This window comes from Gossypium arboreum, chromosome 5 (genome assembly GCF_025698485.1).
Source record: "Gossypium arboreum isolate Shixiya-1 chromosome 5, ASM2569848v2, whole genome shotgun sequence".
Classification (NCBI taxonomy): Eukaryota; Viridiplantae; Streptophyta; class Magnoliopsida; order Malvales; family Malvaceae; genus Gossypium; species Gossypium arboreum.
This window is the reverse complement of record NC_069074.1, coordinates 3804653-3827028: the sequence shown is the minus strand read 5'-3', so window position 1 is coordinate 3827028 and position 22376 is coordinate 3804653. Positions and strand designations below refer to the sequence as shown.

Below are 22376 nucleotides of genomic sequence, written 5' to 3'. Positions count from 1 at the left end.
ACAAAAATATATTTTATTCTTTAAATATAAAATAATCAAGTATAATTATTAAATTTTATATTATAAATAAAATAAGCACATAAAAAGTTATTAAAATAATTATATAACAAAAAAAATAAAGGAACCTTAAACGATTTACTAAACATAATATAAATAAACAAAAGAAACTTTGTTTGTACTCAATTTGTTCTTAAAATCTTATTTGTATTATTGTATTAAACAAACATAAAACAACAAATACCGAACTACTTATATTTGAGCATCGAATCACAAACTACTCAATGGTCAAATATCTTTGAATCAGAATCCGTACTTACCGTTAGTTAATTAAAGATGTAAATGATTTTGGGTAGTGCGAAAGTAATGCTACTTTTTAACATCAATTATCTCACTCGTAAACCATGGACAATTTCACTTTTTTATTATTTTCAATCATAAAAGTATCCTTGAAATTATTAATAATTATATGGCCTCGCTGAGAGAAGTAAAAGTCCAAGGATTATATATACAATATTATATTATATTATATTATAAGTGGCTGAACAATGGATTTATGTATTTTATTTTTCAGTTATAAGAGAAGGGCTTTAGATGGAAACTGGGTCGGTCACAGAGCTATTTTGGGCGTTGAAATATAGAATAAGCATTTATAAAATACAAAAAAAAAGTGAATAGTTCAGTAAAGGATCCTTCAGAAGGTTAAAAATGGGGGCATTTAGATCCAAAATGTCTGGTTTCAATGTAAAACAAACCCTAAACATGTCATCGTCAACCCAGTCGAGTATTAATCATGTCAACAGTCACCTGATTCCTCCAACAGCAACTAAAATTGATGGAATCAAATTAATAAAACGCAAGAATAAGAGAAACAGTGAATAAAAAAGTCTCCAGAATGGTATTAAAAAAAAAAAAAAAACCTTCTCTTAAGCCTCTGATTAACTTCTATAAATATAAAAAATAAAAAGAAGCATAGAGGGCAAAATGGCATTTTTCAACTGTTAGTTCTATTTGAAATGAAGACATTCAATCAGCAGATGCTTACCCACAACCCTTTCCTTCAACGGGGAATGGGATGCCTTGCGCCCCCCCTTTTTATTGTTTCTTTCCCAGAGATGTGCTTCCAAAAGTTCTAGCAGCAAAAATGCCAAAAAAAGAAAAATAAAATAAAAAATAGGATATCTCGTCAAATGGAGAAATGAGAGATGTTAACCAGCTCTATGGGGCAGAAATACATCATGTAGCCCTAGAAATCAAGCATGGTTGAACCAAGGCCCGACAGCTCCATTGACATGCCCATTGCCGTGGATCCCTACACCGTTAGGGATGAAGGATGGTGGCAGGCCAACAGCCATTGGCGGTGGTTGCGTTGTAGGGTATAACCCGTGATTATGTGGGATAGCAAGTGGACCACCAGCAGGACTGCCTTTACGCTGTTGGAGGGCATGGATTTGCCTCAGCCCTTCCTCGTGAATCCTAGACAATGTTTCCAACTCTTTCATGGATAGAGCTTCCAGACCAGCACCATAGAGAGGGGCATGTCGGGACATTTCTTCTTGTAGTGAGGCCTCCAAGGTGTGAATATATTGCTGCAAACACAACGACAAATATATATTCAATAAGACTTCCTAAGCTCACAACTATCCATGACAGCCCAGAAAAATGATGATTCATATGCAAACTAGGCATCTCAAACCAAAACATAGATAATGGCAAATCCAACCATCCAGCTCTTGCCACTAAATAGTTACAAACCTCCTAGAAATTCAAATTAAAAGATGACGACCAAACAAAAAGGAGAGAAACTTTGATGAGAGAAAAACCTGGCAGGCCTGCAACTTTGATTCCATGCCATCAATATATGCTTCGCACCTAGATACCTGCTCTTCTTTTTCCCGCTTTTCACCTTCAGTTTGCCCCACTGTTTGGGTCAATCTACGAACTTTATCCTCAAGTGACTGACGAATTTCTTCTCGAGTCACATTTTCTGTGGCATAACGTTTCAGTTCTTCATCAAATCTTTTCCGCTCAGCTTCAGCACTCTCCAATCTTTCAGCAAGAGCATTCTTCTCCTTTACTACCCTCTGTTAGATACATAGCAGTTGTCAGATAAAGCAATAAGATATCCATCAACCCAAGGCAGAACAAGAGGAGAAGTGCAAAGAGGCAACATATTAACCATCAAAAGTACCTTCAACTCATCTCGTTTCCGGGACTTTAACTGAGAGAGCTGAGCTTCTGCATCATGAAGACGATCCTGAAGTGCTTTTTTCTCATTAGTTAGTTTTGCAATTTCATCATCTCTCTCTAAACGAAGCCACTGAAGTTGACTCTCAACCTCCTGTATTTGTTCAGAAAGTTCCTTCTTTTCCCGAGCAAAGCGATCCATCTCAGCCCTCATTTCAGACTGTCAATTTTAAAATGTGTTAATTTTAAGAATTTCCAGAAAAGATTATATGCAACAGGAGTCCCAGAACTGAACATTATCATTAGTTTAAGACACACCTTTAGCCGATTATTTGCAGCCTCAGATTCGCTTAATTTCTGGGATACAGCAGCTTTTTCCTTAACCATATTTGACATCTCGACCTTTCTCTCTTCACGTATGCAGATAATTGCATCTTCACTAGCACATAACTGGTGCCAAAGAGCTGCCCGATCAACATTTGCAAGCTCAGCAACTTCCCGCATCATGCTTAGAACAGGTCTGACAAATTCTTGCTCCTCAGAAACCAAAATAACCAGAATATCCAAATCTAAGTCTACTTCACTACTACTTTCGGTAGTACTGGTTGCACGATCAACAAGTCTTTTTAGCATTCTCATTCTGTAGGACTCATCTACATACCACTTAAATAATATTGTATAAAGCATTTTCACAAAGCCCCTGACACGAAGATCTCTAGAAAGTGCCAAGGTCTCGGCAAGACTCAAAACAGAAGTGAAATCATCCCGTTGGGCTCTAAGCTGCTCACTGGCTTCTCCTTCAATTACAGCATCAGCATGCTGAAAGCTTTCAGCAACATATCTGGAATTAAGACTCAACCTCTGAGCAAGACGCATTTTCAAGACCAAGGCTACAGACTGAGCTACAATGGCTCCTGCGCTCACAGCTCTCTCAAACGTCTGAGAAGCTTCAACAGCTAGGCAAGGTATAGATAGCATCTCAATCAGGATATAAATGTCAGAAAAATGATGAGTAGCACAAAAAGCCTGCTCATCAACCGCATGCGGTCTTTCAGAAGTGGATCCATTTTCACCACACAAGAATAGCCCAGAAGCCACAGCCGAGCAATTTTCAACTAAATCACCATCACAATTAATATCTCTTAGTATGGCCTCAGCAACATCTCCCCAACTATTTACAAGTTTACTTAAAAAATCAAAAACACAAGGAGACACCTCAGCGCCCAAACTTTTTAGCCTTACACGAACAGATCTAACCTACAGAAGAGAACAAAAAGAGTTATGCTTCACAGAAGAATGTTAATATGCAGAATAAAAAAATGATACAAGAAAGTATATCATACAGCTTCTGGAAGATGTTGACATTGGAATGCAGCTTTAAAGATGAAATCTATTGTCGCAACCAGAGGTTCATCATTTGAATCTGTCAAAAGCTCAAACGATTGAAATAAGACACGTTCCCACACTTCACTGTCGCATTCTAGTTGACTGAGAGCTCCAAATACCTGAAATAGAAGAATCATTAATTTACATATTGATGATTAGATAATGAATTTATAACAAAAAAACATATATTTGGGAAAAAAAAGATGCATTCAAAATTTGTAGTAATGTTCAGAAACTCCCCCATTCTCCAAAAGCATGTCCTAATGACAGCTGACATATACAAGAAGTAAAAGAAAACTAAGTCTTGAACAAAGACTATCTTACGGGTATTCGAAATGCAGGCTCTGCCTCTGGCTTTTGAAGTCGTTCCAGTAGTGCATAAGCAGCTAGTGGATGCTCTGAATGCTCTACCAATTTAGGCACCAATGCAACTAGATCAGGTTGCAGATGCTTAGGGGCTTTATCCAATACGAGAGTAATCTTTTGTGCAGACTGGGACCTCCTCCTTGGCTCCGGACATCCCTGTGGAACAGCTCCATCTAGGGCTCTTAATGAATTGATAATCAACCCTAAAAGCTCCTCAGACTGCTCAGGCCACTTGGTCTGGAAATTTAATTAGTTCAAGCAGTTAATACATGATTGGTAATCAAGTCAGTTCAACTATATTTATGAATTATACCTTTGTGCAAAGTGAGGAATTCTCCAAAGAACCCTCAGCAGATGTCTCTGGTGGAGAAATAGGCAGTCCATGGATAGCTTTTCCAGAGATACCAATCCCATTCATGTCAGAGCTTTGCACGGCAGAGGCAGTACTACCATCATCCACACAAGAATCCAACCTTTCGTTCGTAGGAAATTGAGCAGATCCCATAGCACCATTTTCCTGATCACAGTCCAGTGGGCTAGTAGCTTCCCCACCATCAGAAGAAGGTTTAGAGTTTGCATCTGAAGAATCACCATGTGCTACTGAGGGTTGGCAACATTCCACCATTATATCCAAGAGCAGATCAATAATTGCCTGCTGCAAAACTTTGACCCCCATTAGCAAATTCATCAAACTCGGTGAAGATTCGTCAGTCTTCGACACCTTCTTTCCATTACCACTACCAGAGAGCTTAGTTGGAAGCAACAAACGTTTCACTTTGGCTGGGTCATCCAGGTAAACACGAAGTCCAGTCAGAAAACCAGCAATTGCCCCAGCATCCATGAGAAGCTTCTCCCGTAAAGTGACCTGTGGCTGCGATGGATTATCTCCATAGGTAAGGTGAAATCCAGCTTGGGAAAGAAGGTTTCTAAAGATATCTTCTTCGTCCCCACATATTCCTTCACTGTCTTCAGAATCAATGAGTTCATCAGGATCAGTTGTTAGAGCATCCTGATCATCTTCAGAAGCCAAAACCTGGCAAATTTAGAGAAAACAAAACATCAAAATGCTGATATTAGTTCACTAGACATATATTAAGAAAAAAATGCCATTCTTTCAAGGGAAAAAAAAAAAAAGATATTATGGCTAAACATATATTAGCTTTAACTAGTCTCACCCTTTGTCAAAGTAGTCAGTTTGGGAACGTAATGAACATTGCATTAAAGGTGACCTAAAAGAAGCTGGCCAAAATTGGGCGATGCAAGTCTCAAGGCCCAATTTCAGTCCCATGGTGAAATTGGCAGCTTCGGTGAATGAAATTTAATAAATTTCACCCCATCCGAGCATGTATCATTGGGTAAGGATCAAGTTAACACAAAATTAGGGCAAACTGATAAAAACTCTAATAGGGCATCCAGCAGAAAAGCCCTTTTTTTTGTGCCAAAACTCCTTTGTAATAGAAAGCAAGTTTCATATAAATGGAAAGCCCAGAACGATGAACTCTGAATCGGAAAATTCAATATAGAGAAAACTCATCTTCACGAATTTCAAACAACACATGAAAGGAAGGTATCCAAAAAAGACTAACCTCAAGGTCTGAAAACTCAAACCAAGGGCAGCAATCCAGTATTTCACAAACGAAAACAACAGTGTCTCGCACAAGATACCCTGAATCTGCTTCTAGCATATCTGATACCTTCATGAATTGCAAAACAGAATTATTCCATGTCTTTGTACAAATCGAAGATTCCTTCCAGACGGTCTTGGCTGGATTCTTTTGATTCACCACAGCCATTCTGTATTTAACCCAGAAGTTTTTCTCAAGGTCACTACCAACTGACTGGTCACTCTCCAAGTATATACAAATGGTATCAAAGGACTCATACACACCTGCATCATTAGAAACAACCAATTAATCAAGAAAGCCAACTACATGGGCAATCTAAATGGAGAGTTAACAGGAGACAATTACCCACCAATTCGAAGCTCACATCCACCAGCTTGAAAAAATTTGCTAAAAATCTTGCGGGTTTCCATGATTTCCTTGAAAGATAAGAAATTCTCCACCTTCCATGTGAATGCACTTCTCTTTCCAACACTTTCTATCTGAGGAACAGCATTTGCTAACTCAGAATCCTGATCACTAAAATCTTGCATTATCGATGTCTCTTTCAGAATAAGAACCTCTGCAGAGAATAAAACAGTATCCTGAACAAGAAAACCAGAATCCTGATCAAATAGGCTGGTGAGAGTCACAAACTCACGCCAACCCCAGTCTTTCGCAGCTTTAGAGTAGCGATTCTGAGATTCTTTGGTAACTGACTTCTCTTCCACCTTTTGGTTCACAACTGACAGCCGATGACTTACAAAACAGCTCCAGTCACTGGAAGTATTTCGTGGATCAGTAACCTCAAGAAACACAGAAAGGTGGCACGGTGGCTGAGACTGCCCTGATACCATCAAGCCCATATAAAAATTCAATCAGTTCACTTTCTAAACGGAGGCCACGTTGTCCTATATGAAAAAATAATAGGACTGACAGCAAAATAGATTACAAGGGTTAAATATACCCCTGTTTCTAGAGGCAAAACAAAAGAAGCAATTGACAGCTAGAAAATCTGTCACCCTAGCCAAAACATTTTTCAAACAAGTTAAATATGAATTAAGCGTGGAAGGTTAAGCCACCAAATTACCTATTGGACTTGAAACGAAAACCTTAGTAGTGAACAATTACCATAAGCATGCAACCATCTCGTAGTTCAATCCAATAAAATAAAAAAGCAAAATGCAAGACTAGTCACCTCCTTAAACTTAAAATACCAGATTCCATTTGACTGTAGAAAAATGAGCACAAAATCTAATTCATTACAAAAGACTTTACAATGTTTCTTACATTACCTCGAGGGTAAACAATCAGACGACAATCTCGATTTCCAATCTGAAATCTCCTGCTCTTGATGCAAAGACCTGTTATCTTCCTCTTCTTCAACAGATCCTTCAACCTTGTAAAATTCTCAATCTTCCAAGTGAATTTTCCCATATACGTGTCAGACTTCCTTGCTCCACTCCCTGTCCTACCTGCTATCAACCCTGCATTCTTGGAGAAACTACTAAACTCCTTGATCACATGAAATGAAGTACTAAATACGGCAGTATCATCCACCAAAAACCCCGCCTCCTGCCCAACAAAATCCGACATCTTCATGTAGTCATTCCATCCCAAACTGGTATTATCCCCACTCTTATTATCTGCAGCAAACCTCCCATACGAGTCTCTGTGCATATGATTCGACCCTGGCTTCTGATTCAGTGTCGACATTCTAAATAAACACCAACAACTCCTATCAGAAGCAACCGTTTTATCAGTATCCTTACTCTCCAAACACATAGACAAATACTCTTGCCCGTTAACCGAGCTTTGATACACACTAATCCTCAAGTTACACTCCCCAGCTGGAAAAACCGGGCTCATTATCTTCTGTGTCTTAATCATCTCCTTAAACAAACTAAAATTATGCACTTTCCAAGTGAATTTGCCACTCAAAACATCAGAAACGGGAATGGCAACAATAGAAGACGAAATCATAGAAGACAATGAGGATTGAACATCATTATTATCACGTGTGAAATTAACGGATTCATTCAAGATTAAGATATCGGCGGTAATCAAAACGGCGTCGTTATTGAAGAGATAACCTGACTTGGGATCGAAAACAGTAGAAGAAGGCGTGAAATCACACCAACCGTGAGATTTCTTCTTGCTTGAGAAACGATGCCATGAATCACGGTGAATGCTTTTGGAATCGTCGATTAGATTGACGATGGTTAAGCGATAGCTGGCGAAGCAGTCCCATTTAGACGATGATGTACCCCGCGGGTCCATGATTTGGAGATAAATGGATATGTAACCCGGCAAAGCCTGGGAGTCCCCTTTTGGATACACCAATAAACGGCAATCGTAACCGCCTACCTCGAAGTACTTGCTCCATAGTGCCCTAGCTTTGATTCTCGAGAAATTATTAATCGTCCATCTGCAGACCGCCGAGTATTCTCCTCGTCGATCGAAGGTCACCGTTTCCTGGGCCCCGCCGCTGCCGTCTCTCGACCCCGCACCAGCTAAGTCATCCGCCGCCGTTATCGATGCCAAGGGTTTGCTATTGCTGTGGGTGTGGTGGTTTTCAGGTACTGATGCTGAGGTGGCTGGCTGTGATTGGTCAGGTCCGCTGGGCGTAGAGGAAGAAGACGATGAGGAGACTGCTTCAGATGAGCTCTGCTTCATTGTCCCTGTCTCCTTTTTCTTTATATTTTTATTTTGGGTTTTCTGTCTCCCTCTCGAACGCTGGTTTTAATAACCAAAAAAATTTATGTTCCTTTTTTTGCTTTTGAGCTCTGTTTTTTAGAGAGAGAAATGAACAGAGAGGGTAAGGGGGAGGAATACGCTTCGGGTCAGGGACAAAGAGGGCGCACCGTCCTTACACTGCACCTTCCAGTGCGATTTTTGTGAATATTGATCTCATCAAGATCCACTGCCGTCCGTTCGGTTGACTATTTATCTGACTGGGCTATGGATGTGTGCACCTAATTTTGGGCCTGTCAAGAATGGGGCCTTAGTCCAGATGCACGTGAGCCGTCCAGTTGAACAACTCTCGGGACCCCAACACCTCAATATCCTCTATGGTTTAATTTCTACACAGAAAAAAGAAAGTGGTTTACAACGGCATTTATGATGAAATTCTAATTACCCAAACGGAACAAATCTTAATGTTGTTATTCTTTATGAATGAGTATTCTAATTTCTGCTTTGGTATCTAATAATTAATACAACTAAGATTATAAGTGAAACAATGGCACTAAATAACTCTAAAACAATTATTTAAGAAAATTAGAATAAAAGGTAAGAGTTTTGATGAGGAACAAAAAAGTTTTTTTATATTCAACTTGCATTTATCATCAATTAACTTAAACCCTAACCAATTAACTACTAATCCAATAGCATGATGGATTAATTTTTTTATGTAAAATCATCATTCCAGAAAGCAACATGCCTCAAGTTGATTTTTTATTTTTATTTCTCTATCTAATGTCTCGTTAGGGTGGTATTAGGTTCAATAATTTACCAGAATAATTGATGAATCTGCTTAACATGGCAATTACGAACATCGTTGAGTTTGAAACTTATACTTAATGCACATACATTCCCACTCAAAATACATAGGAAATTAAAATAGAAGCTATAATTTTAAGTGTAGTTAAGTTGCTATTTACAAAATTATTTTTAATACATTGTTTGTATTAATTGTATGTTTCATGGTATATTTAATATTAAGTCATTAAACACAGATTTATATTTCTGACGTATATTTATACAACTCCATATAAAATGAAAGCTTTAATGGCCTTCCTTAATATCCTTCATTAACTTCTTCTTCTTTTTGTAATTATAATTATTTATACAACTTTATATAAAAGGAAAGCTCTAAGGGATTTATGCGGGCGTCCACTATTTTTTTAATTATAATTATATATTTGAGATTTCGTCTTTACATTTTAATTTGATATGATTCAATTCTTTATTTTACTTTTTTTTATAATTATAATCATAAAATTTAAGTTTTGATCCTCTATTATGCTCAAATTTCATATTTAGTCTTTATATTTTAATTTGTCATAATTTAATTCTATACTTTTATAATAACATTAGTTAGTTTAAAAGATTACCAATAATTGAGTCACCACTAGTGTAGTTCACCTCAAGTTATATTTAGATTTCTAAAGAAAATTGTTTTAAATATAACTTTTAAAATGTTTTTTCCATAAATTGGGTTTTAAAACAATTTTTAATAAATTTTAAAATTTGAAAATATTTATTTTCTCAATTTTTTTAGAAATAATATTTTAATATATGTTTTAGAAAATATTATTTCTAAATAACTTATTTTACCTTTTTCTAGTAAGCAATTCCTAATTAAAATAAAAACATTTAACAAGTTTATAAAAAAAATAAAAATATTAATAAAATGCATTTTCAGACAACAATTTCATAACCCAAATTAATTAAATATTTTGATACAAACCGTTATTAATGAAGTGAACATATAGATATTTTATTATGAATTATTAAAGAAATCGAATAAATTAATATTTTGGATTTCAAATTAAATTAAATTGTAGTTTTAAAAATCTCTTTCAGAAAACAAAAATTATTAAAAAATTGTATGTTGCAAATTCTGACATATATATATATATATGGTTATATATGATAAGTTTTACATGTTGAGGACTGATTCGACTATTTAAATAGACAGGACTTTTTATAGGACTTTTTAAAGAAGTATAAATTACAGAAGGGTTTATGTTGCACTTCATATAAGATTGTGTCACTAAAAGAACTTTTTTTTTATTCTCTTTTCTCGATACAAGAACTTTTTTAGAACTTTAAGGTGATTAAAGTTGACTTCGAATCAAAAAAATCATAAACCGCTTTTCATAATATAATCAGTTGTAAGTGAATAAATATTGGCTTTATGAATTTTCTTCTTCAGTTATAAGAAAAGGGATTTTCATAGAAATTGGGTTGAGATCTAGAATAAACATTTAAATGTTCAGGAATATAAGATCCGAACTTCAGAAGGTTATAAATTTGGATCCAAAATGTCACGTTTCCATGCAAAACCAACCCAAAAAATGTCTAGTCACCAGCCACGTGATTCCTCCAACACCAACTAAAATTGATAGCAATCAAATTAATAAAACACCAGGATAAAGAAACAATGAATAAAAAAGTCATCATCAAAACTTCTCTTAAGCCTGTGATTAACTTCTATAAAAATAAAAACAAATAAGAAGCATAGAGGTAAAAATGGCATTTTCCAACTGTTAGTTCTATTTGAAATGCAGACATTCAATCAGCAGGATGCTACCCACAACCCTTTCCTTTACCGGGGAATGGGATGCCTCCCCAAAACATTTATTATTTCTTCCTCAGTGATGTGCTTCCAAAAGTTCTAGCAGCAAAAATGCCAAAAAAAGAAAATAAAAAGAATTCAAAAATAGGACATCTCGTCAAATGGAGAAATGAGAGCTGTTAACCAGCTCTATGGGGCAAGAACATATAGCCCTAGAAATCAAGCATGGTTGAACCAAGGCCCGACAGCTCCATTGACGTGCCCATTACCGTGGATACCTACACCGTTAGGGATGAAGGACGGTGGCATTCCAACAGCCATCGGCGGTGGTTGTGTTGTAGGGTACAACCCGTGATTATGTGGAATAGCATGTGGACTCACAAGTGGACTGCCAGCAGGACTGCCTTTACGCTGTTGGAGGGCACGGATTTGCCTCAGCCCTTCCTCGTGAATCCTAGACAATGTTTCCAACTCTTTCATGGATAGAGCTTCCAGTCCAGCACCATAGAGAGGGGCATGTCGAGACATTTCTTCTTGAAGTGAGGCTTCCAGGGTGTGAATATATTGCTGCAAACACAACAAATATATATTCAATTAGACTTTCTAAGCTCAAAACTTTCCGTGACAGCCCAGAAAAATGATGATTCATTTGCAAACTAGGCATCTCAAACCAAAAGATAGATAATGGCAAGTCCAATATTAAAACCCATCCAGCTCTTGCCACTAAATAGTTACAAACCTCCTAGAAATTCAAATTAAAATATAACTAAATAGAAAGTAGAGGAACTATGATGAAACAAAAACCTGGCAGGCCTGCAACTTTGATTCCATGCGATCAATATATGCTTCGCACCTAGCTACCTGCTCTTCTTTTTCCCGCTTTTCACCTTCAGTTTGCCCCACTGTTTGGGTCAATCTACGAACTTTATCCTCAAGTGACTGACGAATTTCTTCGCGAGTCACATTTTCTGTGGCATACCGTTTCAATTCTTCATCAAATCTTTTCCATTCAGCATCAGCACTCTTCAATCTTTCAGCAAGAGCATTCTTCTCCTTTACTACTCTCTGTTAGATACATAACAGTTGTCAGATAAAGCACTAAGATTTCCATCAACGCACGGCAGAACAAGAGGAGAAGTACAAAGAGGCAACACATTAGCCATCAAAAGCACCTTCAACTCATCTCGTTTCCGAGACTTTAACTGAGAGAGCTGAGCTTCTGCATCATGAAGACGATCCTGAAGTGCTTTTTTCTCATTAGTTAGTTTTGCAATTTCATCATCTCTCTCTAAACGAAGCCACTCAAGTTGACTCTCAACCTCCTGTATTTGTTCAGAAAGTTCCTTCTTTTCCCGAGCAAAGCGATCCATCTCAGCCCTCATTTCAGACTGTCAATTTTAAAATGTGTTAATTCTAAAAATTTCCAGAAAAGATTTTATATGCGAGAGGAGTCCCTGAACTGAAAATTATCATTAGTTTAAGAAACACACCTTTAGCCGATGATTTGCAGCCTCAGATTCACTTAATTTGTGGGATAAAGCAGCTTTTTCCTTGACCATATTTGACATTTCTACCTTTCTCTCTTCACGTGTGCGGATAATTGCATCTTCACTAGCACATAACTGGTGCCAAAGAGCTGCCCGATCAACATTTGCAAGCTCAGCAACTTCCCGCATCATGCTTAGCACAGGTCTGATAAATTCCTGCACCTCGGAAACCAAAATAACAAGAATATCTAAATCTAAGTCTACTTCGCTACTACTTTCAGTGGTACTGGTTGCATGATCAACAAGCCTTTTTAGCATCCTCATTCGGTAGGACTCATCTACATACCACTTAAATAATATTGTATAAAGCATTTTCACAAAGTCCATGACACGAAGATCTCTAGAAAGTGCCAAGGTCTCCGCAAGACTCAGAACAGAAGTGAAATCATCCCGTTGGGCTCTAAGCTGCTCACTGGCTTCTCCCTCTATTACAGCATCAGCAACCTGAAAGCTTTCAGCAGCATATATGGAATTAAGACTCAACCTCTGAGCTAGACGCCTTTTCAAGACCAAGGCTACAGACTGAGCTACAATGGCTCCTCCAGCCACAGCTCTCTCAAACGTCTGAGAGGCTTCAACAGCTAGGCAAGGTATAGATAGCATCTCAATCAGGATATAAATGTCAGAAAAATGATGAGTAGCACAAAAAGCCTGCTCATCCACTGCATGAGGTCTTTCAGAAGTGGCTCCATTTTCACCAAACAAGAAGAGCGCAGAAGCCACACCCGAGACATTTTCAACTAAATCAACATCACAATTAATATCTCTTAGTATGGCCTCGGCAACATCTCCCCAACTATTTACAAGTTTACTTAAAAAATCAAGAACACAAGGTGACACCTCAACGCCCAAATGTTTTAGCCTAACACGAACAGATCTAACCTACATAAGAGAAAAAAAAGGAATTATATATGCTTCATGGAATAATGCTAATATGCAGAATACAACATCGATATGAGAAAGTATATCATACTGCTTCTGGAAGATGTTGGCATTGGAATGCAGCTTTAAAAATGAAATCTATTGTCGCAACCAGAGGTTCATCATTTGAATCTGTCAAAAGCTCAAAACATTGAAATAAGACACGTTCCCACACTTCACTGCCACATTCTAGTTGACTGAGAGCTCCAAATACCTGAAATAGAAGAATCATTAATTTACAAACTGATGATTAGGTACTGAATTTATAACCAAAAAAAAAAAAAAATTTGGGAAAGAAAGGAGTTGCGTTCAAGTTTGAGGCAATGTTCAGAAACTTCTCAATTCTACAAAAGCACAACCTATTGACATCCCAAATATACCATATAAGTAAAAGAAATCTAAGTCCTGAACAAAGACTATCTTACAGGTATTCGAAATGCAGGCTCTGCATCTGGCTTTTGAAGTCGTTCCAGAAGTGCATAAGCAGCCAGTGGATGCTCTGAATGCTCTACCAATTTAGGCACCAATGCAACTAGATCAGGTTGCAGATGCTTAGGAGCTTTATCCAATACGAGAGTAATCTTTTGTGCAGACTGGGGCCTCCTCCTTGGCTCCGGACATCCCCGTGGAACAGCTCCATCTAGGGCTCTCAATGAGTTGATAATCAACCCTAAAAGCTCCTCAGACTGCTCAGGCCACTTGGTCTGGAAATTTGATTAGTTCAAGCAGTTAATACATGATTAGTAATCAATTCAGTTCAACTATATTTATGAATTATTATACCTTTGAGCAAAGTGAGGAATTCTCCAAAGAACCCCCAGCAGATGTCTCTGGTGGAGAAATAGGCGGTCCAGGGATAGCTTTTCCAGAGATATCAATCCCATTCATGTCAGAGCTTTGCACGGCAGAGGCAGTGCTACCATCATCCACACAAGAATCCAACCTTTCGTTCGTAGGAAATTGAGCAGATGCCACACTGCCATTTTCCTGATCACAGTCCAGTGGACTAGCAGCTTCCCCACCATCGGAAGAAGGTTTAGAGTTTGCATCTGAAGAATCACCACGTGCTACTCCTGAGGGTTGGCAACATTCCACCATTATATCCAAGAGTAGATCAATAATTGCCTGCTGCAAAACTTTGACCCCCATTAGCAAATTCATCAAACTCGGTGAAGATTCGTCAGTCTTCGAAACCTTCTTTCCATTACCATTACCAGAGAGCTTAGTTGGAAGCAACAAACGTTTCACTTTGGCTGGGTCATCCAGGTAAACACGAAGTCCAGTCAGAAAACCAGCAATTGCCCCAGCATCCATGAGAAGCTTCTCCCGCAAAGTGACCTGTGGCTGCGATGGATTATCTCCATAAGTAAGGTGAAATCCAGCTTGGGAAAGAAGGTTTCTAAACATATCTTCTTCGTCCCCGCTTATTCCTTCACTGTCTTCAGAATCAATGAGATCATCAGGATCAGTTGTTAGAGCATCCTGGTCATCTTCAGAAGCCAAAACCTGGCAAAAGTAAAGAAAACAAAACATCAAAATGCTGATATTAACTAGAAACGTATTAAGAAAATAACACCATTCTGTCCAGGAAATACAAAGATATTATGCATACACATATATTGGCTTTTACTAGCCCCGTCCCTTTTGTCATAGCCCCGTCCCTTTTGTCAAAGTAGTGAGTTTGGGAACGTAATGAACATCGCATGAAAGAGTGATTTAAAGGAATCTGGCCAAAATTGGGTGCACAAAATTCAGGGCAAGCTGATAAAAACTTTAATAGGGCATGCAGCAGAAATGCCCTTTCCTGTACCAAAACTCCTTTGTAATAGAAAGCAAGTTTCATATAAATGGAAAGCCCAGAAGGATTGACTCTGAATCAGAAAATTCAATATAGAGAAAACTCATCTTTGCCAATTTCAAACAACACATGAAAGGAAGAGATCAAAAAAGGACTAACCTCAAGGTCCGAAAACTCAAACCAAGGGCAGCAATCCAGTATTTCACAAACAAAAACAACAGTGTCTCGCACAAGATACCCTGCATCTGCTTCTAACATATCTGATACCTTCATGAATTGCAAAACAGAATTATTCCATGTCTTTGTACAAATCGAAGATTCCTTCCAGACGGTCTTGGCTGGGTTCTTTTGATTCACTACAGCCATTCTGTATTTAACCCAGAAATTTTTGTCCAGGTCATTACCAACTGACTGGTCACTCTCCAAGTATATACAAATGGTATCAAAGGACTCATACACACCTGCATCATTAGAAGCAACCAATTAATCAAGAAAGCCAACTACATGGGCAATCTAAATGGAGAGTTAACAGGAGACAATTACCCACCAATTCGAAGCTCACATCCACCAGCTTGAAAAAATTTGCTAAAAATCTTGCGGGTTTCCATGATTTCCTTGAAAGATAAGAAATTCTCTACCTTCCATGTGAATGCACTTCTCTTTCCAACCCTTTCTATCTGAGGAACAGCATTTGCTAACTCAGTATCCTGATCACTAAAATCTTGCATTATCGATGTCTCTTTCAGAATAAGAACCTCTGCAGAGAATACAACAGTATCCTGAACAAGGAAACCAGAATCCTGATCAAAGAGGCTGGTGAGCGTCACAAATTCACGCCAACCCCAGTCTTTTGCAGCTTTAGAGTAGCGATTCTGAGATTCTTTGGTAACTGACTTCTCCTCCAGCTTTTGGTTCACAACTGACAGCCGATGACTTACAAAACAGCTCCAGTCAGTGGAAGTATTTCGTGAATCAGTAACCTCAAGAAACACAGACAGGTGGCACGGTGGCTGAGACTGCCCTGATTCCATCGAGCCCATAGAAAAATTCAATCAGTTCACTTTCTAAACGGAGGCCACGTTGTCCTATATGAAAAGATAATAGGACTGACGGAAAAATAGATTACAAGGGTTAAATATATCTGTCTCTTGAGGCAAAAAAAGAAGAAGCAAATAACAGCTAGAAAATCTGTCACCCTACCCTAAGGAAAACCTAAGCAAGGTGCAAATAAAGCCAAAACGTTTTCAAACAAGTTAAATATGAAATTATCATGGAGCCTTAAGCTAACAAATTTCTAATTGGACTTAAAATGAAAATCTTAGTGGTGGACAATTACCATAAGCATGCAAACATCTCGTAGTTCAATCCAATAATAATTAAAAAAAATGCAAATTGCAAGACTAATCACTTCCTTAAACTTAAAATAGCAGACTCTATTTGTCTGTAGAAAAATGAGCACAAAATCCAATTCATTACTAAAGAATTTAAAATGATTCTCGCATTACCTCGAGGATAAACAATCAGACGACAATCTCGATTTCCAATCTGAAATCTCCTGCTCTTGATGCAAAGACCTGTTATCTTCCTCTTCTTTAACAGATCTTTCAACCTTGTAAAATTCTCAATCTTCCAAGTGAATTTCCCCATATACGTGTCAGACTTCCTTGCTCCACTCCCTGTCCTCCCTGCTATCAACCCTACATTTTTGGAGAAACTACTAAACTCCTTGATCACATGAAATGAAGTACTAAATACAGCAGTATCATCCACCAAAAACCCCAACTCCTGCCCAACAAAATCCGACATCTTCACGTAGTCATTCCACCCCAAACTGGTATTATCCCCACTCTTGTTATCCGCAGCAAACCTCCCATACGAGTCTCTGTGCATATGATTCGACCCTGGCTTCTGATTCAGCACCGACATTCTAAATAAACACCAACAACTCCTATCGGAAGCAACCAATTTATCCGTATCCTTACTCTCCAAACACATAGACAAGTACTCTTGCCCGTTAACCGAGCTTTGATACACACTAATCCTCAAGTTACACTCCCCGGCTGGGAAAACCGGGCTCATTATCTTCTGTGTCTTGATCATCTCCTTAAACAAACTAAAATTATGCACTTTCCAAGTGAATTTGCCACTCAAAACATCAGAAACGGGAATGGCAACGACAGAAGACGAAATCATAGAAGACAATGAGGATTGAACATCATTATTATCACGTGTGAAATTAACGGATTCATTCAAGATTAAGATATCAGCGGTAATCAAAACGGCGTCGTTATTGAAGAGATAACCTGATTTGGGGTCGAAGACAGTAGAAGAAGGCGTGAAATCACACCAACCGTGAGATTTCTTCTTGCTTGAGAAACGATGCCATGAATCACGGTGAATGCTTTTGGAATCGTCGATTAGATTGACGATGGTTAAGCGGTAGCTGGCGAAGCAGTCCCATTTAGACGATGATGTACCCCGCGGGTCCATGATTTGGAGATAAATGGATATGTAACCCGGCAAAGCCTGGGAGTCCCCTTTTGGATACACCAATAAACGGCAATCGTAACCGCCTACCTCGAAGTACTTGCTCCATAGTGCCCTAGCTTTGATTCTCGAGAAATTATTAATCGTCCATCTGCAGACCGCCGAGTATTCTCCTCGTCGATCGACGGTCACCATTTCCTGGGCCCCACCACTGCCGTCTCTCGACACCGCACCAGCTAAGTCATCCGCCGCCGATATCGATGCCAAGGGTTTGCTATTGGTGTGGTTGTGGTGGTTTTCAGGTACTGATGCTGAGGTAGCGGGCTGCGATTGGTCAGGTCCGCTGGGCGTAGAGGAAGAAGACGATGAGGAGACTGCTTCAGATGAGCTCTGCTTCATTGTCCCTGTCTCCTTTTTCTTTATATTTTTATTTGGGTTTTCTATCTGCCTCGCGAAGGCTGGTTTTAATAACAAAAAAAAAAAAATTATGTTCTTTTTTTGCTTTTGAGCTCTGTTTTTAGAGAGAGAAAGGAACGGAGAGGGTAAGGGGGAGGAATACTCTTCGGGTCGGGGACAAAGAGGGCGCACCTTCCTTACCCTGCACCTTCCAGTGCGATTTTTGTGAATATTGATCTCATCATGATCCACTGCAGCCGATAGTTTCCTCATGTCGTTTCTACATCGTCTGTTCGGTTGACTACTTAGTCCAACTGGGCCTAGGATGTGTGCACCTCCGTTTGGGCCCATCATGAATGGAGCCTTAGTCGAGTTTCACGAGACCCATCCATTTGGGCAACGTTGTCTCCTCACATCATCATTTCAAGGAACTTTCGAGGCCCCAACCCCAACACCTCAGAATCGTCTATCATATAATGGCTTAATATATATATATCCGTGAACTTGGCATCTTATACTTAGTATTTTACACTTATTTGGTATTTAAACTTAAAAATTATATGTAAATTTAGTTTTTTCCTTTAGGTAATTAACTAATACTATTCAAATATGTTGAAGTGGTTCTGACAACCAATAACATAATGACATGTGACAACCTCATATTTTGACATGTGGCAAAAAGTAAAAAGTTGAATCTTGATATATATTAACTCTTGTATAATCTATTATACAAGTAATTAGATGAGTTTGCTCGGGAAGGCAAAAAAGGTGGCCAGGATATTGATTCACTTGGTTTGGTACGCAATTAATTTACCCTGGTTACTTTTTAAACTGAATAGTCATCTTAATAGTTTACCCTTGTTATTATTACACTGAATGATGACAGGGCAGAGCTGACCTAAGGTTTTCCCTCACAAATAAAATTCGTTGCCTATTGTTTGTATAGATGTTGATATTGGTATTTTGGGATTAAAAAGATTTGATGTGATCAAGAGAGAGTTGAATAACGACAATCTATAACTTCGATAAGGCAGTTTAGTTTGAAAACTTCTTGAGCTGAAATTTTCGAGCACAAGCAACATGGACTTGTGGATGCATTCAAATTATATGGTTTCAACGCTCACGTTAATGGTTATGACATGCTTTGAATTTGATTTATGATTCTTGATTTTACATTTTTTTTGTTATGTTGGAGAATCAAGTTCTTTGTTAAAATCCTTTGTAACAGCCCATCCGGTGTATATCGTATCGATTTGTTATTTGGCGTATAGTTGAGTAAGCCAGGGTAGAAAATAATGAGATTAATGAATTATCCGTTAAGTGTCTAGATGATGTATTGCGTAGATTTAACAGTATGCCCATTTGCGAAACGTTTTGCTAGAATACGTCATTTGACGAATTCTTGGGTTGACAGACTCTTTTGTGAGACAATTCGTCAACCCCAGATACTTTAGGCGAACTTGTTAGTTCACAAATAAATAGATTTGTTTTTCATGAAAATGACGGCTCAGTGAATATTGTTAGAGTTTAGTTGAGACCTAGTTGGAATTTAACTAGAGTACTGTAGATGACGCTTGATGTGTTTAGGTAACTGAATGATTTGTTTAGTTGACTTGTTTTAATGTGCATGCAATATTTCACTACTCACTAAGTTGATTAATGGTAGTAGTTATGTTTAGTAGATGATAAGGTTTCAAAATTTTAGGCAAGTCTATTATCGGGTTTCAAGGGCTATAGTGGGATTTTCTGACCCTTCCTTTAAGCTTTGTCCTCACTATCTGTGCTATATAAGGATGCCAATAGCAGGCATGTTTCACATTTATTTTTCTTTGCCTTCTTTTTTTATTCCCTAGAAATTTTTAAGGTATCTTCATTAGAGAAGATAAAGGAGGTTCTAGTAGCTAGTCAAAATGCCCTCATGAAGTAGCAGCTTATTGCTCAAGAAGCTAGTGAAGGTCTAAACAATCGAGGAAAAAGACCAGTAGAGTGGATTCTATTCTGAAGCTTGCTGGTGAGTTTCTTTTTACTTCCTTTGAGTTATGACAATTCCATGAGATGTGGTTTATGTACGGTAAGTTGTCTCTACTGCAAATGAGTCGATGTGTTGTGTTTGGACGCGTGTGAAATAAACCAGTGTTGGATCTATGAGTTTGTAACACCCTTAACCTGTAACGTCCCCTAACCCTATACCGTCGTCGAAACAAGGTTACGAAACATTACCAGTCAGTACAGTCCAATTTCAGTCATTAATTAAAATAAATATTCATACTCATCCTAGTTTTAAGATGTCGCCCCTTTAATGGGCCCTCGCTGTAACACTCCTTACCCGAGACTGTTTCCAGAATCGAGCACGAGGCATTACTAAACTTATTCTATCCCTTAAATAGGTTTAAATTATTTATTTAAGCATTTCGGAATGTGCTGCCATTTTGCATTGTAGTCGCCTAAAAATTCATATCTTGAGTTCCGAAACTCAAAATTAAGATCCGTAAATTTTTCCTTAAACTAGACTCATATATCTATCTACTAATTTTTTTCATAGATTTTTGACTTGGCCAATTAGTACAGTTTATTAGTTAAAGTTTCCCCTGTTTCAAAACTCGACTGCACTAACCTCTTGTTACTACGAACCATGTTTCTTCCTGTAAAAAATTCATATCACTAAGCCGTTTGTTTCTCTTAAAACTAGACTCAACAAGGATTATAACCATATAAAGTATACCTTCTAATTAGTTTTGTACAATTTATGGTGAATTTCCAAAGTTGAAACAGGGGTTCCAGAAATCGCTTTGACCCTATTTCACTAAAACTCAGATATATCATGAAATATAATACCTTTACCTATTTTTCTTATTCCATAAGAAAATAGACATAATAAGCTTTAATTTCATATATTATTCATCTTCAAACTATGTTTATAAAATTTTAGTGATTTTTCAAAGTTACGTCATTACTGTTACTTGAATCTGTTTTTAGGTTACTTTCACATTTTTCATAATTTTCATGTGATAATCACCATTCAATCATACATATTAATAAACATGCATATCATCGGCCATTTTATTAGCTAATCACTAGCAAGTATTTACACATCATTCATTTTTCATATTATACCAAAAGTGGCTAAGTTTCTATACATGCCATACACAAAACAAAACGTCTAATTATACCGAGTTATTTCTTTGATAGTGTGATCGGCCTCCGACGTTTCCTTCGATCCCGAGTGGCTAGATAAGTACTATAAGAAGAAGAAAATAAAGAGATTAAGCACTAGGCTTAGTAAGCTTACAAGCAAATAAATCACAACATTCAACATAATGGATAATTATGCATAATATCATCTAACATCATAAATTTCTTTACTTCTCAATTTCTATCTTTTCTTTATTCCCTTACCTTCTTTCTTACGACCTTTCCTTTTCATAAGTATAATCTACTTTTCCTTTGCTGTTAATTCATTGTAATTTAACTCGTATCCTGACCCGTTGAACCACTCGGAATACTAAGGATACTAGGTCGTTCTGTCTATCAATATCTCGCCAATGCCATGTCTTTGACATGGACTTATATGAATTATTCTGTCTCCAATGCCATATATAATATGGACTTACATGGCTCAATCCTGTCTCCAAAGTCATATTTCTAATATGGACTTACATGGCTCATTTCGTTCGTCTGTCAACCCTAATATCCTAACATTCCTAGGGTTCAACCGGGCTTTCTAACACTTTTCTCTGTCACTTCACCTTAAATTCGACTTTAAATATTTTCATAACATAAATATATAAATGCTGAAATTGACAATAATAATGTAAAATAAAAGAATATTGCATTTATTTACTGCAAACTTACCTCGATACAAAATGTGACTAAACTTTACAATTTAGTCCTTTACTTTTCTTTTCCCGATCTACTCTCGAATTTCGCTCTTCTTGATCTATAATAGCAAATTTAGCTTATTTAAATCAACATTTATCAAAACAACCCTTTACTCAAACTTTGACAAAATTACATTTTGCCCTAAACTTTCACATATTTGCACTTTTGCCCCAAGGCTCGTAAATTAAACTTCATCCTATTCTCTTATGTTTTATGACATGCTGATCATTTTTCCTTCTATGGCAACATCAAATTCACACACTAACATGTACTTATGACTATTAGGTATTTTTACCGATTAAGCCTTTTACTCGTTTTCACTTAAAACCAAGTAGCACAAGTTGTCTAACATAATTTAAAACCTCATATTCCATCATAAAACATCAAAATACACAAATTTCACCTATGATTATTTTTCCAAATTTGATTCCTAACTTAAATTATTGCTAGCATAAGCTTTATCGAGCTAAGGGACTTTAAAAACGTAAAGATCATTAAAAGCGGGCTTG

At 37.5% G+C, this 22376-nt stretch overlaps 2 protein-coding genes across 2 annotated transcripts; both read right to left on the bottom strand.

The window, feature by feature from the left end:
- Positions 1–714: 714 nt before the first annotated feature.
- On the bottom strand, positions 715–8496 carry LOC108473750 (uncharacterized). Its single transcript, XM_017775486.2, has 10 exons — positions 6833–8496; positions 5911–6384; positions 5523–5824; positions 4250–4969; positions 3895–4173; positions 3528–3689; positions 2503–3441; positions 2189–2404; positions 1821–2081; positions 715–1586 (listed from the first exon to the last, which is right to left on the bottom strand). Exons 1-10 carry the CDS (start codon positions 8211–8213, stop codon positions 1251–1253), a joined length of 5070 nt encoding a protein of 1689 aa, XP_017630975.1. The 5' UTR covers positions 8214–8496; the 3' UTR covers positions 715–1250.
- A 2234-nt stretch (positions 8497–10730) lies between these two features.
- LOC108473725 (uncharacterized) lies at positions 10731–18465 on the bottom strand. The gene is made up of 10 exons (XM_017775449.2): positions 16611–18465; positions 15653–16126; positions 15265–15566; positions 14091–14813; positions 13733–14011; positions 13360–13521; positions 12330–13268; positions 12012–12227; positions 11644–11904; positions 10731–11406 (listed from the first exon to the last, which is right to left on the bottom strand). Exons 1-10 carry the CDS (start codon positions 18340–18342, stop codon positions 11059–11061), a joined length of 5436 nt encoding a protein of 1811 aa, XP_017630938.1. The 5' UTR covers positions 18343–18465; the 3' UTR covers positions 10731–11058.
- Positions 18466–22376: the final 3911 nt, after the last annotated feature.

Bases quoted from the DNA above. Each gene is read 5' to 3' on its own strand.
- LOC108473750 (XM_017775486.2), bottom strand. From the start codon at position 8,213: ATGAAGCAGAGCTCATCTGAAGCAGTCTCCTCATCGTCTTCTTCCTCT. The intron at 2,082-2,188 runs GTACTTTTGATG...TGTATCTAACAG, and splicing joins GGAAACGAGATGAGTTGAAG to AGGGTAGTAAAGGAGAAGAA. The intron at 1,587-1,820 runs GTTTTTCTCTCA...TTGTGTTTGCAG, and splicing joins CAAAGTTGCAGGCCTGCCAG to CAATATATTCACACCTTGGA.
- LOC108473725 (XM_017775449.2), bottom strand. From the start codon at position 18,342: ATGATGGGCCCAAACGGAGGTGCACACATCCTAGGCCCAGTTGGACTA. The intron at 11,905-12,011 runs GTGCTTTTGATG...TGTATCTAACAG, and splicing joins GGAAACGAGATGAGTTGAAG to AGAGTAGTAAAGGAGAAGAA. The intron at 11,407-11,643 runs GTTTTTGTTTCA...TTGTGTTTGCAG, and splicing joins CAAAGTTGCAGGCCTGCCAG to CAATATATTCACACCCTGGA.